The sequence below is a fragment of the Dendrobates tinctorius genome, unplaced genomic scaffold, assembly GCF_039654945.1.
Source record: "Dendrobates tinctorius isolate UK_male_01 unplaced genomic scaffold, ASM3965494v1 ptg000028l, whole genome shotgun sequence".
Lineage (NCBI taxonomy): Eukaryota > Metazoa > Chordata > Amphibia > Anura > Dendrobatidae > Dendrobates > Dendrobates tinctorius.
Window position 1 is genome coordinate 18349779 of NW_027361696.1, and position 27412 is coordinate 18377190.

The 27412-nt window shown below is 49.0% G+C and overlaps 2 protein-coding genes across 13 annotated transcripts in view; one reads left to right on the top strand and one right to left on the bottom strand.

The window, feature by feature from the left end:
- Positions 1 to 27377, top strand: part of LOC141085161 (trypsin-3-like) — a 59877-nt gene extending 32500 nt beyond the window's left edge. For 3 of the 4 annotated variants that reach the window (XM_073570343.1, XM_073570341.1, XM_073570340.1), the window contains exons 2-5: positions 24353 to 24515; positions 24842 to 24983; positions 25761 to 26027; positions 26619 to 27377. In XM_073570343.1, the coding sequence (XP_073426444.1) occupies positions 24370 to 24515; positions 24842 to 24983; positions 25761 to 26027; positions 26619 to 26762 (699 nt within the window). In that variant the 5' untranslated portion in view covers positions 24353 to 24369 and the 3' untranslated portion in view covers positions 26763 to 27377. Of the gene's footprint in view, positions 1 to 21407; positions 21670 to 24352; positions 24516 to 24841; positions 24984 to 25760; positions 26028 to 26618 lie in introns of those variants that run through there. The other variant, XM_073570339.1, reaches the window with a different exon arrangement.
- The window catches only part of CDA (cytidine deaminase), a 72905-nt gene that overhangs the window by 25269 nt on the left and 20224 nt on the right, over positions 1 to 27412 (bottom strand). For 2 of the 9 annotated variants that reach the window (XM_073570344.1, XM_073570350.1), the window contains exons 1-6: positions 19879 to 19939; positions 9653 to 9777; positions 3112 to 3202; positions 2684 to 2890; positions 1269 to 1497; positions 593 to 704 (exon numbers count right to left, since the gene is read on the bottom strand). In XM_073570344.1, the coding sequence (XP_073426445.1) occupies positions 593 to 704; positions 1269 to 1497; positions 2684 to 2839 (497 nt within the window). In that variant the 5' untranslated portion in view covers positions 2840 to 2890; positions 3112 to 3202; positions 9653 to 9777; positions 19879 to 19939. Of the gene's footprint in view, positions 1 to 592; positions 705 to 1268; positions 1498 to 2683; positions 2891 to 3111; positions 3217 to 3548; positions 3666 to 9652; positions 9778 to 19575; positions 19685 to 19878; positions 19940 to 27412 lie in introns of those variants that run through there. The other 7 variants (XM_073570347.1, XM_073570346.1, XM_073570345.1 and 4 more) reach the window with 7 other exon arrangements.

The following is a 27412-nucleotide window of genomic DNA, read 5'->3' on the forward strand; positions in this document are numbered from 1 at the left end:
TACTGTATCTGCCCCCCTGGGGACTCGCGGATGCGACGGGAAATCGTCAGAAGGGTTTTGTGAAAATGTCAATAAAACCTTTTAAAATCTGAAAATTCTTATCTTCTATCCGATAGGATGGTTAGAATTTACGATGTGAAGCGTAAAGTTTATCGAGACCTTGGATCTGCTGGGGGTACCCGGATCCTATTTATGGGGGTCACAGGGTTAGAAGTCACCGTTGTGCTGACATCTGGGTTATTGTCCCCTCACCCGTGTGATCTCATGTAACTAAGCTCATCCTGAGCCTCTTGGTTCATGAACAGAATATCAGATCTACAGTCTGCGCTGATAGTGAGAGGAGGACGGAGACCGTTCTGGGCCTGGACGATGGAATATTCCCAGCACATCGGCCACTGGGACAACTTTTGTCTAGGATCAGAAAAACATGGCTGCTTCTTTCTAGAAACAGTGCCCCTCTCCTGATCATGGCGGCATATTGTATTGCAGCTCCATTGAAATGAATGTGGCCAATCTGCAATACCAGAAACAAACTGTGCACTGGATTGGCGCCGTTTCTGAGCATTTATGAACGCCATACTTTTTTACCTACCTGGCTATAGCGATGGCGGTGAACTTCTTGGATCCCTCGGACACGGCAGTCTGGATGGCGGTCCGCTCGGCGCAGATCCCCAGCGTGTAACAGGCGTTCTCTATATTGCAACCTACAAGAAAAAAAAAATCAAAGATGGAGCAATCAGCAGCAGTAAGTACACTCGGCTCATGGAGCCGAGGATGGGCATGTAAAGGAAATGTCTCAGCCAGGGCTGCGTCCTGTTCATATTACACAACGCCCGACGCTTCCTACAAGTCCGATTCACGGACATGAAACAATTTAGAGACATTTCCCCTCACCCATCCCTAAAAATGACTTCTGTAATAATTATTGCACAAAAATTGGGAAATTTTCGCAGAATTAATGATTTCCTGTAAATGTCACCAGATGATTGGTAATCGGACGCCACTTCTGTAACTCCAAATAGTTGTTGGCCGTGTGCAGGTGGGGTGGGATGTAGTGCAGCAGTGTGGCTCCATCTCACATCTACATCCTAGCCCTGGGAAGTATGCAGCAATTCTGCGCAGCAATGTAACGGGTACAAGCATGGCCATTTCAGGGTCCCTGATCTCCAGATGGCGTTCACAGCTGAGGACTGGGGGGGCATTGCGACCCCTATGATGCATGTCGCGGTCTCTGCCCGTGGAGAGGATGTTTGAGGTCTCTTATTTACCCAGGAAGATCCTCCCGTCTGGGCTGAGCAGCGCCGCGCCGACCCGAAACCTGCTGTAGGGGCAGTGGGCAAAGGCTTTGGCTTCGTGGCTCTTCTGGATGAGACTCTGGATCAGTTCGGGCCCCAGGCTGCAGTCACCATCATCGCGGTGTGAAGAGCAGTTATGGACGCCATCTTCACGGACGTGCAAATCGTCATTCATCTTTTTAGTGACGGGAAATCCTGCAATCTGGGGATGGGAAAAGAGTGAGATTTGCCAAAACTAATGGCGGGGCTTCGCCTCTGCGCTCTTCCCCATATGCGCCAAAACCCTTGGCTGTCGCCCCTCGTCTTTCCGCACTTTCCAAAGCTGCAAAACGCATTAAAACCAGTGAAGACGAAGAGAGGAGACCCCTAAAGTCTAATGTGTCACACGAGACTGAGAAGTCCCTAGAAATGCGTCGCCCTTCAGTGTAGGACGGATTTTACCACTTCTCACAGGTTTGTATCGAAATCCAGCTAAACTCTTATTCACCCGGAAATCCAGGATTGCGTGTGTGAACATACATATATTCACCTACATGCTCACCTGTCCGTGTCACCTGCTCACACCCCATGTATACATATATACTAACATGCTCACCTGTCTGTGCCACCTGCTCTCGCCCCAAGTATATATATATATATATATATATATATATATATACACACACATACACACACACATATATACCTACATGCTCACCTGTCCGTGCCGCCTGCTCTCGCCCCGTGTATACATTTACCTCCATGCTCACGTGTCCGTGCCGCCTGCTCTCGCCCCATGTATGCATATATACCTACATGCTCACCTGTCCGTGCCGCCTGCTCTCGCCCCGTGTATATATTTACCTCCATGATAACGTGTCCGTGCCGCCTGCTCTCGCCCCATGTATGCATATATACCTACATGCTCAACTGTCCGTGCCTCCTGCTCTCGCCCCAAGTATATATACACACACACACACACACACACACACACACACACACACACACATATATATACCTACATGCTCACCTGTCCGTGCCGCCTGCTCTCGCCCCGCGTATATATTTACCTCCATGCTCATGTGTCCGTGCCGCCTGCTATCACATTGTGTATACATATTGTATATACCTACATGCTCACGTGCCCGTGCCGCCTGCTCTCGCCCCATGTATACATATATACCTACATGCTCACCTGTCTGTGCTGCCTGTTCTCACCCCGTGTATACATATATAGCTACGTGCTCACCTGTCTGTGCCGCCTGTTCTCACCCTGTGTATACATATATACCTACGTGCTCACCTGTCCGTGCTGCCTGCTCTCGCCCCGTGTATATATATACCTATGTGCTCACCTGTCCATACCGCTTGCTCTCACCCCGTGTATACATATATACCTACATGCTCACCTGTCCGTACCGCCTGCTCTCACCCCGTGTGTTGCTCTCGCACTGAGACGTCCCGGGGCCGGCAGCAGATGTCAGCAGGTCACGGCATACGCCCGTCCACCGTCCGCGGTTCTCATTGGATGACGAGTGACAAACAGCTGAGCCGTCCCCGGACATCACAATAGTCTTTGGCTGCCAGTGACAGCATTGTGCAGCCTCCGGTCACAGCTGATGGGAGTGGAAACAATGGGGGGTTTTAGTGAATATCTACCTCCCTCACAATGAACTTCTACTACTCTCATAACTTTGTGTTTCAGTGTATCAGACTTTTAAAGATCTCTGCTTGCGGTCAGTGACCCTAATGCTTTTCACAGCTGATATTTGTCACAATTGCATCCAGTCTAGGTGATCCTCTGTGAGGACTCCATTGTGCCATAATGAATCGTTACCTGTAAAAATCTTCACTTTCTGCCAATGAATAGAAATATTCTCCTTTTCTCTACAGTCTATTCCAAACAGCCTGGACTCCAAACGGGTACACTGTAACAAAGCATCTGCTCAGAATGAGGTTTGTGCGGCTCACGGAGGATACAATAGTAAGAAAAACAAGAACTCTACAATTCACTTACAGCAAGCGGAGATCTAGAAAATAGGGATGAAGATTACAGAAGCTGTTGTGCAGAGGGACGCAGGGTGGAATATAAGCCAGTGCATGTGTGAGGGCATGCTGGGAATTGTAGTATCACAACAGCTGCAGGGCCACAGGTCACAGACCTCGATGAGGCACTGATACTGGTGGGATCAGCATGGGCCGGGAGTGGCAATCAGGGCTGGACTGGGCATCTGGTAATTCTGGCAAATACCAGAGGGGCCAATTTGCCATTACCTGCTACACTGTTGACAGTATCGGCATCCTAAGAAATCCAAAAATATTAACAATTGTGACGGCGCACAAAGCCGCAGGCTCCGCCACGCACCCCAGCAGGTAGCGGGCTTCTGTTCTGTGGTCTGCTGGAGGCAAACATGTGCAGAGGACGCCAGCGGTGTGATGACATCATTGTATCTCACCGCCATGGCAACTGAGCAATCAGATAGAAGAGGAGACGGAGGCTACGTACAATGAGGTGTCTAGATTAGGAGAGTATAAAGATTTTTTTATTTTTGAGAGGCTATGGGAGCATCATACTATATAGAGGGCTGATGGGAGGGCATCATACTATATAGGGGGTTGTTGGGGGACTGCCATACTATATAGAGGGCATCACACTATATAGGGGTGTGTGAGGTGGACCATCATACTACATAGGGTGTTGTCAGGTGAGCCATTATACTATATAGGGTGCTGTTGGGGGGGGGGGGACCATCATACTATATAGGGCGTGGTTGGGTGACTATCAGGCTATGTGCACACATTGCGGATTCTGCTGCGGATCCGCAGCGTTTTTGGCTTTGCGGAACCGCAGCAGATTTAGCTGCGTTGTACAGTACCATTGTTTTCAACAATGGTAAAAAGAAAAACGCTGTGCACATGCTGCAGATTTTTCCGTGCGGATTTGCTGCGGGTTCAAATCCACAGCATGTCAATTCTTTGTGCGGAATCCGCAGCGGTTTCACACCTCCATTGTAGAGGTGTGAAACCGCAGGGCTAAACCGCAGGCTAATCCGCAGGTAGATTTCCCTGCGGATTTTTCCACTACATGTGCACATAGCCTAATATAATATAGGGGGCTGTGAGGTGAACATCATACTACATAGGGTGCTGTCAGGTGGGCCATTATACTATATAGGGTGCTGTTGGGGGAGGGACCATCATACTATATATGGCGTGGTTGGGTGACCATAATACTATATAGGGGGCTGTGAGGTGGACCATCAAACTACAAAGGGGGCTGTGAGGTGGACCATTATGCTACATAGGGTGCTGTTTGGGGAACCATCATAGTATATAAGGGGCTTCATGCTATTTAGGGTGCTGTTTGGTTCACCACCATACTATATAGAGGGCTTCTGTCACGCCGCCGCCCCCCGAGTCCCAGCATACTTACTGGTCCTCGGCGTCCCGCGTGCACACCGCCCTCTGTAATGCCTGCCGCTCCTTCCAGCCTGCTCTATGCCCTGGAGGACCCTGACCCGGAAGTCCCGCCGCGCACTCTGCTTATCAGGCCGCCTCTTCCTCCTGGCTGTGCCTGTCATTTGTGCCCCACAAGTGATTCTGGGCCCACGTCTCCCTGCGCTCTCTGCCTTCCCTGCCGCAAGCCCTTGTTGCCTAGCCTCTGACCTTACCTACGTCCTCCGTTTTTGCTCTCTCCAAGTGCCTGCCCACGCCTGTGTCTCCATCCTGCCCGAGTCTTCCAGCCAGTGTCTCCAACCTGCCCGTGCTCCCGTGTCTCAGCCGTGCCTGTCTGCCAGTGTCTCCATCCCGTCAGTGTTCTCGTGTCAAAGCCGTGCCAACCTGCATCTCAGTCCTGCCCGTGTTCCTGTGTCTCAGCCGTGTCAGTCCTCCCGCCAGTCCGCCTTGTCGCCCGCTGTGACTCCTGTTGTACACCCCTGGGTAGCAGCTGCCGTGGTGATGGTCTCCCTTGGGCCTGCCCCTAATGCTCCCTGTATAGGGGGTGGTCCACCTGGTCAGCTCACTCGAGGGAGGTTCGTTGCCACGGTCCAGCAGGTCCACCCTTGGAGTTCCTCTAGTTCTCACAGTAGAGTCAGGCCATTGACCCCACTGGTACCTCAGCCTCCGCCCAAAATGAACTAGTGTTCCTACGGGAAAATCAGACCAGGATTATGGCCTTTTTAAAGACCATGGAGTCCTGTTTATCTGAGTTACAGCCTTAATGATCCGGGGAACACGTCCCAGCTGGCTAGTCTCCAGCAGTAACTCGCCCAGCAACGCGATACCCAAGCCCACATCCTTATATGACCTCGGTGGATAACCGACTTCTCTCCCTACAGTCCGTCGCCTAGACCCCTCTGCTCAGGCTCCACACCCACACCCACCGCCCCGTTTGGCTAAACCTCCGCGGTATAGCGGAGATCCCAAATTATGTCGGGGTTCCTAAACCAGTGCCAATTGCATTTTGAATTGCTGCCACAACAATACCCCACCGACCGGGCTAAGGTGGCCTTTCTGGTGTCCCACTTGTAGGGCGAGGCTTTGGCCTGGTTGAACCCCCTCTGGGAGCGAGACGATCCTCTGGTCTCCCAGCTCTCCACCTCTTTGGAGAACTTTTGCAAAGTCTTCGACGAGCCCGGACACCTGGCCTCTAATACTGAGTCCCTTTTTAACCTCCACCGGGGCACTCTCTTTGTTGGCCAGTACACCATTCGATTCCGTACTTTGTCCTCCAAGCTGGGATGGAACAATGAGGGCTTGGTGGGAGCTTTTTGGCGGGGTTTGTCTGCCCGAATTAAGGACGAGCTGGCGGGTCGAGACGCAGCAACGTCTTTAGAGGATCTCATTTCCCTGGCGACTCGCATTGACTTGCACTTCCAGGAACGTTCCCGTGAAGCTGCCAGGGAGAAGAGACTTCCCCGTCTATCTTCAGCTACACGCAGTCCTCCCCCGTCGCTACTCGCCTCTGCTTCTGCGGCCTCGGCACCAGAGCCCATGCAGGTAGATCGTCTCAAGCCAGCAGAGCAGCGCCGCAAAGAGAGACTCGCACAGGGCCTCTGCCTCTATTGCGGCAGGGCCTCCCATCTTCAGCGTTACGATCAGGAGAGGCCGGGAAACGTCTCCGCCTAGGACAGGTAAGAGAGGCGTCCCTAGGTGTCAGTGATATCTCTCAACCCTTGACCCTCACTGTCTTACTGAATCTGGGTTCTAGTCGCTTCTCGGAGGTGGCCTACATTGATTCTGGAGCAGCAAGGAACTTCATTCAGTTCGAGGCAGTCAAACAATTTCAGATTCCTGTCAGGTCCCAGGAGACTTCTCGGCGGACAGCTTCGGTCGACGGCAAGCCTAGCTACAGATCGGAGCCTTGCATCGGGAGAAGATAGCCTTCTATGTGCTGCTCTCGTCGTCCCATACGTTACTCCTAGGCCTTCCTTGGTTAAGAGTTCATGAACCCATCCTTGATTGGCGATCTGGTGACATTCTACGTTGGGGTCAATCTTGCCAGACTAAGGGCATGCTTCCCGTTCAGCCAATAGTCTTCTCGGCCCACCACGGTACCTACAGATTTGCCATCGGCCTACTGGTCGTTCGCGGACGTCTTCAATAAGAAGGAGGCGGAGAGCCTGCCCCCGTATCGTCCATATGATTGCCTCGGGCAGCATCGTCATCCTCGTGGTCAGATTCTCCAAGATGGCTCATTTCATCTCTCTCCCTGGTTTACCCTCGGCATCTGAGTTTGCGAAAGTTTACGTCCACCATATTTTTCATGTCCATGGCCTTCCTCAACATATCGTTTCAGACAGGGAAGTCCAGTTCACCTCTCGGTTCTGGAGAGCTCTCTGTAAGTTTATGAACATCACGCTTGACTTCTCCTCTGCCTACCACCCGCAGACCCATTGTCAAGTGGAGCGTACTAATCAGATTCTTGTAACTTATCTCCGTCATTTCTCTAACGCCCACAAGAACGACTGGACAGACTTATTCCCGTGGTCTGAATTTGCATACAACAATCACACCAGCGAATCTTCTTCCAAGTCACCTTTCTTTGTCGTCTACGGGCAACATCCTGGCGTACCTCTGGCGGTCCCTCCTGTCTTGGGTGTGCCAGCAGCTGATCGACTATCCGGGGAGTTCTCCAGGATCTGGCAGGAGACCAAGACCGCTCTCGAGCAAGTGCGTGACAGAAGGAAAGACACGCGGACAAGAGGCGCTTAGATCCTCCACTATATCATCCTGGCGATAAGGTGTGGTTATCTTCCAAGTTCGTCCGCCTGAACATCCCCTCGCATAAACTGGGTCCCCGGTACATTGGACCCTTTGAGGTCTTGGCTCGCATCAATGATGTCTCCTACAAGTTAAGGCTACCCGCTTCGCTCGGCATCCCCAATTCGTTCCACGTTTCTCTCCTGAAGCCAGTTGTCCTCAATCAGTTCCATGCCTCTACTGCTCATTCGCCTCAGCCTGTTTCCGCAGATGATGTCTTTGAGGTTAAGGACATCCTCGCCATGAAAAAGCAAAGAGGAAAGACCTTTTTCCTAGTTGATTGGAATGGTTTTGGTCCTGAGGAGAGATCTTGGGAGCCTCAGGAGAACATCCAGGTTCCCCGAGTCTTGGCCAGATTTCTTTCCAGCTATGGGAGGGGGGCGCGTAAGGTGGGGGGGTACTGTCACGCCGCCGCCCCACGATCCCCGGCATACTTACCACTTACCGGTCCTCGGCGTCCCGGCTCGCTCCCGCTCGTCACCTGGCTCCAGCTCCTGTCTCACGTCAGGTGCGCGCGCGCACTGGGTTCTGCGGCGCACCCGCACACCGCCCTCTGTAATGTCTGCCGCTCCTTCCAGCCTTCTCTATGCCCTGGAGGACCCTGACCTGGAAGTCCCGCCGCGCACTCTGCTTATCAGGCCGCCTCTTCCTCCTGGCTGTGCCTGACTGCCGTTTGTGCCCCACAAGTGATTCTGGCCCCTCGTCTCCCTGCGCTCCCTGCCGCAAGCCCTTGTTGCCTAGCCTCTCACCTTACCTACATCCTCCTTTTTTGCTCTCTCCTAGTGCCTGCCCGCCTGTGTCTCCATCCAGCCCGTGTCTCTGCAGTGTCTTCCAGCCAGTGTCTTCAACCTGCCCGTGCTCCCATGTCTCTGCTGTGTCTGTCAGCCAGTGTCTCAGTCCTGCCCTTGTTCCCGTGTCTCAGCCATGCTTGTCTGCCAGTGTCTCCATCCCGTCTATGTTCTCGTGTCACAGCCGTGTCAACCTATATCTCAGTCCTGCCCGTGTTCCTGTGTCTCAGCCGTGTCAGTCCTCCCGCCAGTCCGCCTTGTCTCCCACTGTGACTCCTGTTGTTCACCCCTGGGTACCAGCTGCTGTGGTGATAGTCTCCCTTGGGCCTGCCCCTAATGCTCCCTGTATAGGGGGTGGTCCACCTGGTCAGCTCGCCCGAGGGAGGTTCGTTGCCGCGGTCCAGCAGGTCCACGCCTGGAGTTCCTCTAGTTCTCACAGCTTCATGCTAAATAGGTTGCTGTTGGGGGAGATCATCATACTATATAGGGGCATCATACTATATAGGGTTCTGTTGAGGGACCATCATACTATATAGGAAGCTGTTGAGGGCGCATCAAACTATATAGGGGAATCATTACTATATAGGGTGCTGTTGGGGGAACATCATACTATATATGGGTCAATCATACTGTACATGGGGCATTGGTGGACATCATACTTTATATAGGGGTCTGTGGTGCAGCTCATACTGTTATTAGGGGTTACAGAGAATACAATTCTGTATGGGGGGCTGTGGGGCATTATACTTTATGTAGAGTTTCTGGGGGCATCATACTCTACAGGGGTCATGAAACGGGTATCGTAGTTGGTGAGAACACTTAGGGCTGTAGTAGGGGCAAAATAACTGTAAATGCTGCCATCTGATTTTCTCGCTTGAGAGAGTCACAGCACAGGTGTGGAGAATATGGTGGACATAATTTATCCATCTTCTCCATAGTCTGTACATATACATCGGACTGTGAAGACATCTGAGCACAGTCTGGTATTTTGCTCGCATCCATAGACTTGTACAGGCGAGTGCGTTCTGATTTTTGGAGGCACTCGCAGCTTGCTACCGAATCGGCATGAGAACATGATGGCAGGTCTATGCTGCCCCATATTATGACATGGCAGAGGGCTATCCGATAAAACAACACTAGCCCAGGTTATACGCCAGAGTGAACGAGGCCTCATGAGGGGCACAGCCAGGGGCCGCTATCATTATAGGGGAAGCAAGCAGGCATGATTATTGTAAGAAAGCACAGGGGGTGTTATAAAGGGTCAAAGAAGGAGTATTATGAAAGGGGGCACAAGGGAATTATTACAAAGCAACACAAGTTGTGATTTACCTAGAGATGGTAGATTGTGAGGAGGGTCCTGGAAAAATCAGGAAAGCGAAGACATCTGTGTGGTACCTTGTACAGTGAATAATTATAGATGGAAGAAGAGAAGAGGTCTTCGCGGTTATGGCTGACTGCAAAGGAAAAAGAAAATGAACGATAACAATCAGCGAGACGTCACTAGTGAGATGCTGCATAGAACACACATACAGGTGCATCTCACAAAATTAGAATATCGTCAAAAAGTTTATTTATTTCAGTTCTTCAATACAAAAAGTGAAACTCATATTATATAGAGTCGTTACAAACAGTGATCTATTTCACGTGTTTATTTCTGTTAATGTTGATGATTATGGCTTACAGCCAATGAAAACCAAAAAGTCATTATCTCAGTAAATTAGAATACTTTATAACACCAGCGTGAAAAAATCATTTTAGGCTGTGTGCCCACGATGCGATTTTTAAGCGTTTTTGCTGCGATTTTCGGAGCGAAAACGCTGCAAAAACGTTTAAAAATCTTGTACAGAACGCCCCCCATGCATTCCTATGGCATTCCGCAAATGCTGTGCTAATGCTGCGCTTTTTTCCGCGGCGGAATTGCATTACGGAAAAAAATCGCAGCATGCTCATTCTATTGTGCGGAATCGCAAAGAGTTGCCGCGATTCCGCACCCATAGGGATGCATGAGAATCGCTTACTTACCGCATGTGGTTATGCCCACCATGCGCGAAGTTAAGCGTCTCATGTGCGGTTGGTACCCATGGTGTGGAGGAGAGGAGACTGTCCTCCAGGCCCTGGGTACCATACCCCTGTAAAAAAAATAATAAAAAATAAAAAAATCAGGGTATATTTACCTTCCGACGTCCCGCGCTGCCATCCCGGGCCTCAGCGTTCCCAGTAATGCCTTGCGGCAAGGTCCTGTAATGACGTAGTCTCACATGACTCTAGCGGTCTCGTAAGATCGCTATAGCAACTTGAGACCAACGTCATTACAGGTCTCGCAAGGCATTACTGGGAACGCTGAGGCCCGGGATGGCAGCGTGGGATGTCGGAAGGTAAATATACCCGATTTTTTATATTTTAATTATTTTTTACATTCTTTCTTTTACTATTGATGCCGCATAGGCGGCCTCAATAGTAAAAACCTGGTCACACTTGTCAAACACTGTTTGACGAGTGTGACAAACCTGTCAATCACTTTCCAAGCGATGCTTCAAATCGCTTGGAAAGTGCTTGAATACCACACGCGAAAATCACGGCAAAATCGCTAACATAATCGCGGTAAAATCGTGCGGAAAAAAACGCACGATTTCTGGGAAGGAGTCCGGTTTTCAGTGTCCGGATTTAAACGCTGCGTGGGCACATAGCCTTAAAATCCAAAATGTTGGCCTACTGAAATGTATGTTCAACAAATGCACTCAATACTTGGTTGGGGCTCCTTTTGCATCAATTACTGCATCAATGCGGCGTGGCATGGAGGCGATCAGCCTGTGGCACAGGTTCTGGGAGAAGAATCGGATCCCTGGAGCACGTGGTATGACCTTGGACTTGGTGAGGCGTGAGTGTTGGGCAGTCTCAGGAGGAGATGGATGTCCTGAAGAGCACCCGCTAAGCCCCTGGACTTGGTGAGGCCGGTGTGTTGGGAAACCCTGGGAGGAGGGTCACTCCCTGAATAGCACCCGGTGCGCCCTGTGTGGACGGTCTCAGGCCTGAATAGCACACAGAAAGGACACGTGAGTTTTTTGTGGTGTTTTTTTTCTTCTTTTCTCAACTCGATGGCTCAGTGGGAGTCAAGAAGGTGACAAGCGGCTTCCTGTAACTCGGCGGGGTTACGAAGGCGACAAGCGGCTTCCGGTAACTCGGCAGGGTTACGAAGAGGACACCAGCCGCTGTGTGTGAACAGCAGCCGGTGGTGTCGGTGATCGGTGACAGCAGGAGCTGTGGTGGTGCCAGCAAGGACTTGTGTGGTATCGTTAAAAGACATAAACTGTGTTGTGTGAATTGTGGTCTAAGGAGACCGGTATAACAGACATGGGGAAGTCCCGAAAGTGGGCGGTGGCCCATATCGGGGTGGTAGCCCAAAAGGGGGTGGAGTCCCAGAGGGGGGGGTGACCCAAACCGGGGTGGTAACCAAAAAAGAAGTGGAGTCCCAGAGGGGGGCGGTGACCCAAATTGGGGTGGTAACCCAAAAAGAGGAGTCCCGGGAGGGGGCGGCGACCCAAAACGGGGTGGTTCAGGAAATGGCAGCTCTGGTTGCCTCAGTGGGTATGTCTGGGGAACCACAGTGTGTCTGTATGAGTTTTGAGGAGTGTGGAATATTCTTTCCGGATAATGACAGGCCACAGGTGTGTACTGTAATGCTGCACCGAGAAGGAGTCTCGGGGCGTCTGGGCTCAAGGTGTCAGGTGATTCTGACAGGGTCTCCTCTCACTTTCTGTCTGACCGAATGGTCCAGGTTCGCTGTAAACACGGGGGCACGGTGAACTATGCGATAGACAGAGTGATGTTTGAGGGGCCCATAGGTGGTGCGTGCCAAGGGAGCGGGATACCACAGGACTTAGTCTATGCCTTGGAGAGGGGCCGGGACTTTGTCGCATTTGATGACATATGGTAGGAGGTTGGAGACATTTCTACTGTTGGGCTAACAGATATTGAGACGGTGACTGCTCCTGACGTGGACAGGTCAGAGGTGGAACTGACCGGAAGAAGTACATCTGCCCAACTTACGGACCTGATGTCTCGTGATATGACGGATGGTAGGCTGGGAGATGAGACGACTGGGGGAAAAACACGGTTAGTGGGTAACTGGAAGGGTTACTCGACAGGCCGGGGTGACTGTGGTTCTGAGAGAGAAAGAGAGCACAGAATGAAAGGGCTAGAGAAGGAAGTCTCTGAGCTCAGAGGTCACCTGTCAACGTGGCAAAACGTGGACAAGACACTTAGGGAAGAAGTGGAAGAACATGTCAAACGGGAAAGAGTCCTGAGACAAATAGCCAAGCAGAGGGTTGAGGAGCTCGAGAAAGAGGTCTTAGAGCTCAAAGAAACTGTAAGTGGTCTTCTGCGGGAGAACTTGGACAGTGATGAACAGTGTCCGGATCTGACTAGTGGTGGAACGGAGCTGCCGGTGCCCGTCTTGGCAGACGGTCGTGAAGAGATGAGATCTCGTGCAGTTGAGAAGCTGAGAACTGAAGAAGACAGTTACCCGGTCGGGGCAACTGTAGTGAGGGAAGTGTCCGTGGTAAAGCCAGAGCCTTCTGGTCAGGAAGAGAGCAAGACCACGACCTTCAAGATTGTGATTGATGTACCAAAAGACATGCAAGAGGCCTGCGCTGAGGAAGCTTTCAAAGAGGCGGTCAAAGTGTGTAAGGTGCACTGGGCGCCTGAGACTCGGCAGTTGGTAATAATGTCAGCCAGGGAAGACACAGCAAAGCGGGTGGCTGCCCTGAAAAACATGCATCTGCAGTGTCTCCATGTCAAACAGTTGGTTAGGCGGAGTAATATGAAAGTTGCTCGACGCCTAGAGTTAGCAAGAGAGGCTATGGATCGGTTGGGTTTGTGGAAAGAGGTAGTTCCGGTTCCCAAAGGTCTGATTGAGAGAATCATTGGAAGATTCGGGAAGGTAATGCAAGACCTTGTAAATAGCTCCGGTGTGGTGAGGGTGAGGATCCCTCCTGATGATGAAGACCAGGTATCCAGTGAAGAGGGTAGGATTCCCGTCCTGGTGGTTGGCTCCATGGAAAGCCTGAGAAACTTTCGGATGCTCTTGGAGTATCGAGTGGGGTACCTGCAAGAGTTTGAGCAGTTGAGGCTGGACCGTCGGCAAATCAATAAAGTACGGAATACCAGGTGGCGGCCGCCTTCAACCCAAGATGTAAGGACCCGAAGGGTTCCTCCAAAAAGTGACATGGCAGGTGGCCGAAGAATGTCAGCAAGTGGTAGTTCGACTGGCAGGACGACGTTGAGAGACTGTAGTTCCTGTGAGAAGAAGAATGAGTCAGACTCAGGCTTAACTAAGAATTATGACCGCTGGGGGCGGGGGAGGCCTAACGTAGAGATGAGGCCGTATGACGGATGGAAACAATTCTCTCGACCTGTGGGGCAAGGTGTAGTGAGTGCCCGGTCTCGAGAGCCTGGTGTAAGGTTGCGTGTTCAACACCACAAGTTTGAACAGAGGGGGAGGTATGTGGTGTAGTGACCACTGTTTGTCCGCTAGGGGGCGCTGTATGGATGTCCCAGGAGAGTGGATGAATGGCGAAATACGGAATGACCGTTATGTATCTGAAGGTGGGTGGCCTTGAGATGGAGATTTATGTGTGTGTTAATCAGCAGTGATACTGCTGAGGTGCTGGTTCAATGTGTCAGGAACTAGTTACCTCCAAACCCACCCAGGGGGTGTGTTTATTAATTCTATTGTAAAGTGTATATGTGTGTGTGTGTGTGTGTGTGTGTGTGTGTGTGTGTGAAGGACCTGTGATGAGGTCATAGCCATGTGACCCGGTGGGCGTGGCTACGGACCATATAAGGTGGCCAGGGTAGGTCACATGGGGTGAATGCTGGGACCCGGTTGGTCCAGTGTGGAAGGTCCCGCTAGGAGAAGCATCTCCTGGCTAACAGCCTGTGGAGTGGCTGTGTGTCCCAGAGAAGAGAGTGGATGTCTGCAGCGTGGGGAAACAGCCATGAGGAAACCCTGACGTGGGTGAGATAATGATGAGGCTGAAGACCCTGAGTATGGACATTGGTTAAGCCTGTGGTCACACAGGTTACTCAGAGTGAAGCTATAATGGACGCTATGCTGTAATGCTGTTTATGTTGCTTCTATGGGTTTATGAAGGAGGGATAAACCGCATGGACTGTGTTATGCTTTATGAAAACCTGTGCCAGATCTGATTTTATGGCTGCTGAGCGAGTATCCCCTACTTGAATGACAGCGCTACCTCACACACTGCTGAGGTGTTATGGAAGCCCAGGTTGCTTTGATAGCAGCCTTCAACTCATCTGCATTGTTGGGTCTGGCATCTCATCTTCCTCTTGACAATACCCCATAGATTCTCTATGGGGTTACGGTCAGGCGAGTTTGCTGACCAATCAAGCACAGTGATACTGTTGTTTGTAGACCAGGTATTGGTACTTTTGCAGTGTGGACAGGTGCCAAGTCCTGCTGGAGAATGAAATATCTATCTCCAAAAATCTTGTCGGCAGAGGGAAGCATGAAGTACTCTAAAATTTCTTGGTAGACGGCTGCGCTGACTTTGGTCTTGATAAAACACAGTGGACCTACACCAGCAGATGACATGGCTTGCCAAACCATCATTGATTGTGGATACTTCACACAAGACCTTGGAAATCAAGGTCCCAGAGTCTGGAGGAAGAGTGGAGAGGCCACAATCCAAGCTGCCATCTACCAAGAAATTTTAGAGCACTTCATGCTTCCCTCTGCCAACAAGCTTTTTGGAGATAGAAATTTCATTCTTCAGCAGGACTTGGCACCTGTCCACACTGCCAAAATTACCAATACCTGGTGTAAAAACAACAGTATTACTGTGCTTGATTGGCCAACAAACTCGCCTGACCTTAACCCCATAGAGAATCTACGCGGTATTGTAAAGAGGAAGATGAGAGACACCAGACCCCAACAATGCAGACAAGCTCAAGGCTGCTATAAAAGCAACCTGGGCTTCCATAACACCTCAGCAGTGCCACAGACTGATCACCTCCATGCCACGCCGCATTGATGCAGTAATTGATGCAAATGAAGCCTCGACCAAGTATTGAGTGCATTTACTGAACGTACATTTCAGTAGGCCAACATTTCTGATTATAAAATCATTATTTCAAGCTTTTGTTATAAAGTATTCTAATTTACTGAGATAATGACTTTTGGGGTTTCATTGGCTGTAAGGGTGTGTGCACACGTTGTGGATTTTGCTGCGGATCCGCAGCAGAATCTGCTGCATTGTACAGTACCATTTTACTCTATGTAAAATGGAAACCGCTGTGCACATGCTGCGGAATTTTCCACGCAGTTTTGCTGCGGTTTAAAATCCGCAGAAAGAATTGACATGTCATTCTTTTCTGCGGATTCCGCTGTGGTTTACCATCTCCTCCATTGTAGAGGTGATAAACCGCAGGGCTAAACCGCAGCCTAATCCGTTGGTAAACCGCAGGTCTTTTGACCTGAAATTTACCTGAGGATTTTATAAAATCCACAGCACCTAAAAACTACATGTGCACATACCCTAAGCCATATTTAACAGAAATAAACACTTGAAATACATCATTCTGTCTGTAATGACTCTATATATGAGTTTCACTTTTTGTATTGAAGAACTGAAATAAATTAACTTTTTGATGATATTCTAATTTTGTGAGATGCACCTGTATATGGTTTGTACAGCACCGGTGAGATACTGCACAGTACACACATATACAGTGGATATGGAAATGTCGCGATCCCACCGCTGACACCGGTATGTCACGGACAGGGGGATCTGACCTTTGGCCGCACACGGCTATCACATGTACAGGGGCGCTTATTTTAGTTAGCCCACCGCTGCCACAATGTGATAAAAACAGCAAGCTAGCCTTGCCCTAACAATTTAACGCAGGGGGGTTATTTTGGGTGTCCCACCACTGCCAACAATACTTCATGAACTGCAGAGATTTATGTATATCCCACTTTTCAGTTCCACTTTGGAACTCGCAGCTCTGCGGCACCCCCCCTTACCCTCAGGTCAGTCAGGGAACTGCACCTGGGATAATTGGTCGCCGGCCGGCTGCTTCAATGTGGACTGGCAACCTGGTACGCTGCAGTGAGGGATTTATAAATGCTCTGGCCGCAGCCACACAATTAGCTTATAAAACCCCTTCCGTCACTGTCAGCAGTACCCAGGACCCAGACCACACTCCGCCGCCACCAGCTCCAGATTTTCTTTCATTAATATTTAAACTTAAGAGGGGTTCAGAGCCAACCCATATCAGTAGCGTAATTTATCTTATCTTAGAGGCACGTAAATTCGTTTTTTACAGCATGGAGATGGAGCTAATAAGTTTTATAGTTTATTCCCAAAGACGGACAGTGTTTACAAAGCTAAAAAAAGGTTTTACAAAGTTGAGACATTAAGATATGTACAATGCAAATATAAAATAAAAGGTTTAAAAGCAGAAATCAAACTTATATTTGCTTAGATGGTCTTAGGCAAACCATGTGGGGAGGCGGGGCCAGACGTCTCCCTGCATTGGAGATCCTATCAGAACGGAATCTCCAGTTAGAATGAATGAAGGTTTAGGGGAAAATGCCTTATAGCTTTGGGCTAGTGACATCACAAAAGGGGCTGTCTGGCGATGGTCCTCCCCTGCTCTTGGATTTAGAATCTGGTTCTGAAACTTCTAATAGCCATAATTAGCAGAGGGTACCTCGTACAGAAACGCACATAGTATCATATTTTCCAGCTCGTCGCTGGCATTAATTCAAAACCAAACACGCAGTAATTACTTTACATGGTTCAGGAGAAATCTGTTTCTCCGGTTCTGTGGGTGCTTGGACCGTGAAAAACATGGGCTAGGAAGCTGGGTCGACGCACATCGCAGAAATGTAATGTTCATGTTTTTACAATAAACGCGGCGCGTTTTATGAACAAATGATTAGATCCCCATTACTGTCTATGAAAGTAGCTACACATGGTAGAACAGACAAAAGGGACCCCCGCCGTGAGGCAGGAAGGAGCCCACGCTGGTAATTCAGGTTAGACTGGTTGTGTGTGTGAACTGAGGGGGAAGAAGGGGGGGGGTCGCAGCTGCTGACAGGCAAAAATCTCATCTGCAGTGTAATACTCAGGGAACCTTATGTCATATCTTACAGTATCAGTACAGGAAAGTATTCTGACCCCTTTAAATTTTTCACTCTTTGTTTCATTGCAGCCATTTGGTAAATTCAAAACAGTTCATTTTTTTCTCATTAATGTACACTCTGCACCCCATTTTGATGGAAAACGCAGAAATGTAGAAATTTTGGCAAATTTATTAAAAGAAAAAAATATCACATGGTCATAAGTATTCAGACCCTTTGCTTAGACACTCATATTTAAGTCACATGCTGTCCATTTCCTTGTGATCCTCCTTGAGATGGTTCTACTCCTTCATTGGAGTCCAGCTGTGTTTAATTAAACTGATAGGATTTGATTTGTGAAGGCATACACCTGTCTATATAAGACCTCACAGCTCACAGTGCATGTCAGACCAAATGACAATCATCAGGTCAAAGGAACTGGCCAAGGAGCTCCGAGACAGAATTGTGACAGATCTGGCCAAGGTTACAAAAGAATTTCTGCAGTACTCAAGGTTCCTAAGAGCACAGTGGCCTCCATAATCCATGGAAAAAGTTTGGGACCACCAGAAGTCTTCCTAGACCTGGCCGTTCAGCCAAACTGAGCAATCATGGGAGAAAAGCCTTGGTGAGTGAAGTAAAGAAGAATCCCAAGATCACTGTGGCTGAGCTCCACAGATACAGTAGGGAAATGGGAGAAAGTTCCACAAAGTCCACTATCACTGCAGCCCTCCACCAGTCAAGCCTTTATGGCAGAGTTGTCCGATGGATGCCTCTCCTCAGTGTAAGACATATGAAAACCCGCATAGAGTTTGCTAAAAAAACACATGAAGGACTCCCAGACTATGAGAACTAAGATTCTCTGGTCTGATGAGACGAAGATAGAACTTTTTGGAGATAATTCTAAGCAGTATGTGTGGAAAAAACCAGGCACTGCTCATCACCTGCCCAATACAATCCCAACAGTGAAACATGGTGGTGGCAGCATCATGCTATGGGGGTGTTTTCAGCTGCAGAGACAGGACGACTGGTTGCAATTGAAGGAAACATGAACACGGCCAAGTACAGAGATATCCTGGATGAAAACCTCTTCCAGAGTGCTCTGGACCTCAGACTGGGCCGAAGGTTCACCTTCCAATAAGACAATGACCCTAAGCACACAGCTAAAATAACAAAGGCTTAAGAACAACTCTGTGACCATTCTTGACTGGCCCAGCCAGAGCCCTGACCTAAACCCAATTGAGCGTCTCTGGAGAGACCTGAAAATGGCTGTCCACCAACCAACCTGACGGAGCTGGATCTGCAAGGGAGAATGGCAGAGGATCCCCAAATCCAGGTGTGAGAAACTTGTTGCATCATTCCCAAGAAGACTCATGGCTGTACTAGGTCAAAAGGGTGCTTCTACTCAATACTGAGCAAAGGGTCTGAATACTTATGACCATGTGATATTTCAGTTTTTCTCTTAATAAATTTGCAAAAATTTCTACATTTCTGTTTTTTTTTCAGTCAAGATGGGGTGCAGAGTGTACATTAATGAGAAAAAATGAACGTTTTTGAATTTATCAAATGGCTGCAATGAAACAAAGAGTGAAAAATTTAAAGGGGTCTGAATACTTTCTGTACCCACTGTATGGTCTGCAGAGCACTGGTGTAGACCTGATATTACTATTATCCATTCACTGTACGGCGGTGATATCCCTTCTAGCATAGAGGTTTTGGTTAACGATCAGTATGGCGGTATTATTGTTCAGTCTTAAATGGTGGTATTATATTGGTCTATTAGTAAATGTTGGTGTCCTCCAGGCCAGGTAATGTTAGTAACACGTATATGTGGGGCTCAGGGGCAGGGACAGTATGGGCCTCTGTGCTTTCTAATACCAGGGCTGACGTCCCTGGTGGCCATACATTTAGGGGCACAGAGGTCGGGTCGTTAGTACAGATCATGTAAACACGAAAAAGTGCAAACTCAGGTTTAGTCAACGCCAAACGTGAGCCCCATCGCTTTCAGGGTCACCGACACCGCGGGCAGCACGCCAGTACCTGAGCATTTACTGGGGCCTCACGCGCAAACCTGCCCAGCAGCACAGCGCTGCCGCCCCCAGGTACATACCTGATGTGCAGGACTTCAAGAAAGCCGGGTCAGAACCAAAAAAAAGAATCATTAACAGGAAGCAAACTAACGCAGTATGTTACAAAGTAACAAACACACGCATTTAAGGGGACAGAGGAAGAAAATGGCCACTAGATGGTGCAAGGCTTTTGTTTGTTCTTGGCGTTATTAGCAGATTAATCTGCAGCACCTCCACTGCTGCCGGACTACTACTCCCAGCATTCTGTGACTCAACATGTAATGCAACCGATCTGTCTATAGTCTTCCGGGACTTGTCATTCCTCATCCGTCTGGGTGTATTACCTGGTCGATGTATATACAAGATCACCTGCCGTATATTCACTCATGCTGGTGATGAAGGAAATTAAACAGGAAGTGGCAGAGCAAGAAAGTGTCATCATCGGCCATATAGCAGGAAATATGCAGCAGGGGGCGCCGCTGCCAACATTCACGAGAGAGGCCACTCAGTTTATAAGGGATGAGTGCACTCCAAGAGGGAATAGATTAGCTGCCGACAGGAGGAACGGCTCTGAAAGCTGATGAGTGTGAACAGGACTCACGATTTGGAGACCGGTGTCTGAATGTGAGAGACCGATACATTTAACTGCGAGACCAAAGGACACTGCTGCTACAACATGCCGGTTGTGTGAGCTGGAGACCATGCCAAAGCGCAGGAGGTGCTGCTGAAGACATTGCCAGCAGATAGAAGTGTGTCACATCAACTTACCAATATAAGATCATGTAACCATCAAGACAGTTAATTCCCCTGTGACAGACCATACAACCATCAAGTTCATTGCCTCATAGAATCCTCAACCTTTTCTCCCACATCTAAGTAAAATTGCTGAACTGTCCTTTATGTGCACTACTGCCTGTCGTAAGTAGGGAAGCGCTCTACTAACAAGAACCAGAATATTCTACAATATTAAAGCACCACTCCGCCATCTCTCTCACAATGTTAGAGATTACCTTTAATTAAAAAAGCTGCACTAAGTTTCAGGATCCAGTCTCTCTCACACTCAATTTCAGACCTCACATGTTGCTCCTAGTTTTGTGATTCTCTATGTGGAAGTGTCCCTTTCAGGGACTGCTAGATGTAGGGTGCCACCTTAACTGGCTCTCAAGTATCAGCAGAGCTTCATTCCTGGAGTGACCCCTATATTCAGTGACACAGCCTCTGCCCTCTGCAACACTTTCCCTACATCGCCCTCCTCCCTGCTGGCACTGCGGACGCCATATTTACCCACAACCAGGTAAGCTCTTTTGGGAGGACACAGCATGTGGCACGCACAGAGAAGGAGTTTTACAGGCCACCACCAACATGAAGAACTTTTTGGAAAGGCAGATATTCAGGGGGTTCATCAGTGGCCAAAACATTCTGGAAGTTTGAGGGGGATCTTCTTCCTTTTTCTAGGAACAGTGTACAGCCTGAATTATATGACATTCAGCAGGACAACCAGCTATTTACAGGAGTTGCACAGACTCTACAACTGCAACATTTTTTTTTTTTTTTCGGAGACTGGGAAGCGGAGTGATTAACCCCATGTGGTGGGAGCTGAAGTAATGGCCATAGTAGTCACACAGCTCTCCCAATAATGGCTGAATAGTATGAAATAGGTAAGTAAAATAACTTCAGAGTTTTTGATTTTGGGGGAGACGATATTTTACATTAGTTACACCCCTTCTGGTGCTTCAGAGTTTTCCTTCAGCCGTTACCCAGTTTTCACCAAGTTAACAGAGATTTTACAGTTCCAAGCTGTCAGGATTCGGATGTCCGGGTGACGACCTGGATGCACATGACATGGTGATGAACCGTCTCCTGTTATCCCGGCAGGTGCCAGCGAAACCAGAGATGCCACCTACAGCTCCATGGCATGATCTGCCGGGTGGGGGGTAAGATGAGCTGCCTCCTCTGTGGCACATAATAGCCCTTTCTACCCGGTTGTAGCGTTGCCATGGTGACCAGGGAAGGACGCGGGTACCAGCGGCAGAGTTGTGTGGGTCACAAGCCGAGTTGTTTCTGAGCCCATCACTATACGATGGATTGTCACCAGCTGCGGCTCCTGTTCCTCCTGCAACTTCCTGCACTGATCGGTGAGTTTCCTGAACGGACGTTGGGGAATTGCTATAATTTCCTTACAATGATGGGACCTCTCCTACTCCTGAGATGGGGGCAACTGCCATCTATATGATATCACATCTGCTTGTGTCGGGGAACCAGTCCCACCCTTGTCGGGTAATTGCTATTTAAGCGATTGTCTGTTTTCAGACGCCATTTGCTTATAACGAGGACTATACATTATGCGACCGCGCGCGCTGCGGCGATTTATGGGGCAAGAAAGAGGTACTGAGCAGTGAAGGGTGTACTTGTGGGGGGCATTGCTGTGTTCCGGAACTGCATTGTGACAGTCCATCGCAGAGATTACTGGGGGTCTTCCCTCATGGACTCGGCCATTTGTGATTCTACCATAGGAAGATCATTTGGAAAGTTTAGTGTCATGATGACCCCGTCTTGCTAGAGCATTATTGGGGGTCTCCGATGCGATGGATGACCGATCCCCGGACAGGTCAGCCGTATATTAGGGGTGCAGCAGGGAGGGGCCTCGGTAATGTTTTAGTTGAGAAATATCTGAGCAAATAGTGGCAATCATTATTAACCCATCACTTACTTGTAATATCGTCCATGATTAACCGGTCATTCATTTACCCTTTAATATCCTGCAATATGCCCCATCATTAACCCTTTCCTTAACTGTAACAGGAACGCTTTCCTTACCCCTGCTATAGCCCACCATTAACCGTTTGGTTACCTGCAAAATTTTTAATCATTAACCCGTTCCCTACCAGCAGTATAGTCCATCATTAACCCGTTCCCTACCGGCAGTATAGTTCATCTTTAACCCGTTCCCTACCTGCAATATAGTCCATCATTAACCCCTTTCCTATTTGCAATATAGTTATTATTATTATTTATTTATATAGCACCATTGATTCCATGGTGCTGTACATGAGAAGGAGGGTTACATACAAATTACAGATATCACTTACAGTAAACAAACTAAAGGCCCCGTCACACATAGCACAAGTTTTGTGACACAACAGCGATCTCACCAGCGAGATTGCTGTGTGTGACAGCGATCAGCGAGCGGCCCCCCTGCCGGTATCGCTGATTGCTCTGGGAAATCTCTGGACATTTCTTTGGTCGCTGATCTCCCGCTGGCCAGCATGCATCGCTGCGTGTGACAGGCGGGAGACCAGTGATCAGCAATAAAATAAAAAAAAAATATATAGTTATTCTCACCTTCCGACTTCCCGCGCAGCATTCCCGCCTCTCTCCACACTCCCGGTCCCAGTAATCTTTTGCAAGAATGACCGCGAGAACGGACATCATCGCGGTAATTCTCGCAAAGGATTACTGGGACCGGACCGTGGAGAGAGGCGGGAATGCTGCGCGAGAAGTCGGAAGGTGAGAATAACTATATTTTTTATTTTAATTCTATTTTTGACATGAATCAGCGCTGAACACAGCGATGCCGCGCGCGGCGTCGCTGTGCTAATCGCTGGTGAAGCTGCCTGTTTGACAGCTCACCAGCGATCACATAGCGACTTACCAGCGATCCTGACACGTTGATATCGTTGTCGGGATCGCTGGTAAGTCGCTATGTGTGACGGGGCCTTAACAATGACAGACTGATACAGAGTGTAGAGAAGACCCCGCCCTTTCAGGCTTACATGCTACAGGATGGTGGGGTAGGCGACAGTAGGTTGGTGGGTTGCGTTCATCATTAGTTCATCATTAACCCATTCCCTACCTGCAATATAGTCCATCATTAACCCGTTCCCTACCGGCAGTATAGTACATAATGAACCAGTTCCCTACCTGCAATATAGTCCATCATTGACCCATTCCCTACCTGCAACATAGTCCATCATTAACCCCTTCCCATTCCCACCTGCAATACAGTCCATCATTAACCTGTTCCCTACCTGCAATATAGTCTATCATTAACCCGTTCCCTACATGCAGTATAATCCATCATTAACCATTTCCTTGCCAGCGCTGTCCCATCCTAGGGTGGACAGGTCATGAGCGAGCGAATAATCAGCTTAATGGGGATTTCCAGGAACACGAGGCAGGATTTGGCTCATCACCTGCACTTCCAAGAATCCTGAGCGGCACAGAATCTGCGACAGAGAAGGATGGATTGTCACAAGGGTCCGAGGAGACTACAATAAATGCAGCGTAACATGTTGAGAAAATCGTGTAAAGGGCTTCTCAGGGACCCCCATAGATCCCAGAGCCATGACTCATGATCATTGCAGATTTACCTTCATTTTCTCAGCCTTCTGCTCATTCTGAGCTTTCTGGTGCATGAATGTACTACTAGAGCCGCACTGACACCGAGCAGAGGACGGGTCCCATCCCTTTTACCCTGCAGTTTAGATACCATTTAGAGTATTTAGTCTGCTCCTTTTCAGCTGTATCACTGGTGCAAAGACAAGGCTGATGTTGTTACAATGTGTCAGTGCAGTAAATGTATCACAGAGAATTGTGCAGACTGGACATAACTGTGACAAACCTTCAGCTGTGAGGCCTTTTAGTTTTTTCAGCCTCTTGAGCTATCAGCAAGCAGAGATCTTGAAAAGAGTGCGCGATAGAAACATAAAACACCAGAATCTGTGGCACTTTCCATTATATGTTATTGATGCAATGATTGTCAGCTTACGAGACCAGAAGAGGGAACACTGCAGTAATGATTGTTTTGTGATGTTCCAGGTGGGGGGAAGAAGACCATGCCTCGTATTATCGGGGGGTATTCAGTGTCGCCGTACTCCACGCGGTTCCTGGTGTCTCTGAGGAGGAATACTGGGCTCCACTTCTGTGGGGGGTCGCTGGTCAGCAGGTTCTGGGTCCTCACCGCTGCCCACTGCAAGATCGAGTAAGTAGAGGAAAGTTGGGAGAAAATATGGCTGCTGGTGGCGGGCGGGGATGTGATCTGAACCCCGATCTATAAAGCAGTGAATGCTGTCATTATACTCCAGTCACTTCCAAAGCTGCAATTACAAATCTTGTACTTCATCTCTTTGCTGCCCCCTGATGGTGGTTGTAAACCATAGTGACATTTCTGCTGAGCCCAAGGTGCAGCCAGCTGGTCTGTAAATGCAGCTCTGGATGTGACTAGAGGCCAGAACCTGTACAGTCTTCCCGATGTGACATTAGACAGATCTAAGTATAAACCGTGGTAATCATTCATCGTGTCCAAAGACAGAACCAGATGGTGCTCGTCGCCGGGGAATATTCCTTGTCCATCTTCGAAGGGACGGAGCAGATTTTCCGGCCCGTGAAGCTCGTGTGTCACCCCGACTACAGCTCATCCTCCAAGAACGCCGACATCATGCTGATCAAGGTGAGCAAATGTAACACTGCGTGTGACATAGGTCACACTGCGACCCACAAGACACCGCAACAAGAAAGTCATACAATGTCCAACTGCTGCTCACATAGCAGCGCACATAGAGCACAGCTGTGTGCACACTCACACAGAGGACAGCCGTGTGCACACTCACATAGAGCACAGCCGCACGCACACAGACCACAGAAGATAGCAACACAGGGCATAGACACTCACAGGGCAAAGCCACCAACACACATACAGCATAGCCATGAACACAGAGCGCAGCCATGCAGAGGATTGCCACACTTGCACAGAGCATAGCCACAAACACACAGAGCATAGCCTCACACAGAGGATAGCCACGCATGCTCAGAGCATAAACACGCGCACACAGAGCATGGACATGCCCATGCAGAGCACCGACACGCACAGTATAGCCACACAAAAAACTGCCGCACACAGGGTATCGACACACACACTAGACACTCTGCAGCTCTATTTCTGTACAGAAGTTGTCAGTAAAGCTTAGATGAGACTTGTTGGCTTCTCATGGACTCTGGTTCTGTATTATTAACATTGAGGGTTTTCCACACCAAATATGCAACATGTAAATTCCCAAGTTGCAGATTTTGCTGCAGAAATTTCTGTGATTTTTGTGTAAAGGACGAAGATTCAAAGCAACAGAACAGAACAGAGGTTTCCGCCCCAGAATCCAGAGCAAATATTTAATGATGACTAGGAGTAATGTAAATGCATGAAACGTAATGCCATCGCCATTTGTTTTCACAGCTGAATCGTGCCGCGGTGTACAACTCCTTTGTGTCCATAGTGCCTCTTCCAGCCCAGGGGGTCTCGCCCACTGAGGGTCGCCTGTGTCAGGTATCCGGCTGGGGCTACACCAGTGCAGTCAGCGGCAAAGCCTCTGACACTCTGCGCAGCGTCAAACTACCCATCGTCCCCGTGCGACTGTGCAACAGCTCCGCCTCGTACTCCGGACACATCACCAGGAACATGATCTGTGCCGGCTATAACAATGGGGGCAAAGACTCCTGCCAGGTAACAGTCATACCCCTGCTCGGCCTGCAGGGGGCAGGAGAACCAATCAGCTCTATATGGGAGAAAATAGAAACGTGCTACAGTAGCGAAATAATGTCACCATATAGTGATAGATATCAGAACCAGCTGTAATAAAGCCATACCATGCCCATGTAATATAACCATATAGTGCTAGATTTAATACCGCCATACGGTACCCAAGTAATATCGCCATATAGTGCAAGATGTCAGTACCAGCTGTAATACCACCATATCGTGCCCAAGTAATATTGCCATATAGTGCTAGATGTCAGTATCACCGTAATACCGCCATACAGTACCCAAGTAATATTGCCATTTAGTGCTAGATGTCAGTATCAGCCAGTTCACACATAATGCTACCATACAGAGGTTCATATCTAGCACTGTCATACAGTACATAAATAATACTGCCATCTAGTCCACACATAATACTGAGGTACTGTTCCTATATAATAGTACTGTCCAGTACTTCTGGTTACATTTGTTTCACCCCTCGGCCCCTTTTAACCCCTCACTATGTGGACATGTATTACGGACACTTTGAGTAATTTATCACCTTCTTCATTACAGGGCGACTCCGGGGGACCCCTCGTCTGTGACGGGCGAGTGTTTGGCATTGTATCCTGGGGTCACAGCTGTGCAAACCCCAAATATCCTGGGGTGTATACCGCCGTGGCCAAGTTCCAGAAGTGGATTTACAGGACAATATTTTAAAGGAATTCAACATCTGTGCTGAAATGTTGTGACTAATGACCTCGGGGTGCTACAGCCAAAAAAACGGGGGGTGGAAAGTGGGGTTCATGGACACAGTGACTTCTGACCCACCCTCCGATACCATCTGTCACAGTATAATGGTGCTTGGCCAGCACACCGGTGGTGCATGGGTTACATTTCATCTTCAACAGGAAAATCATAACCATTGGGGGCAATTTCTTTTGGTGCAGGGGAACAAAAAAAAAAGAATTCTGGGGTTCAAATGTTCAAAGTGTATCTGCACCCCAAGTTTGAAGCAATTTATACAACCGATGACTCCCAATGGTCTTGGTGTCAGCCTGTGCCTTTACTCTCTTGTCTGATCATTTTTGTGTTTCTTTGGGTGGGAAATCTGCAAACCTGTGAAGCATGAAGAGGCAGTCTTCTCTACAGCAGTTATAAACACTTCTGGACCTGTGGCCATAAGTTCTCAGTAACGTTACATAGATGACAGATTTACGGTGCATGTCAGGTCTCATGGAGTGTCCCTTGTATACGGCGGACCTCGTGGGATGTCCCCGGTGTACGGCGGACCTCGTGGGATGTCCCCAGTGTACGGCAGACCTCGTGGGATGTCCCCAGTGTACGGCAGACCTCGTGGGATGTCCCCA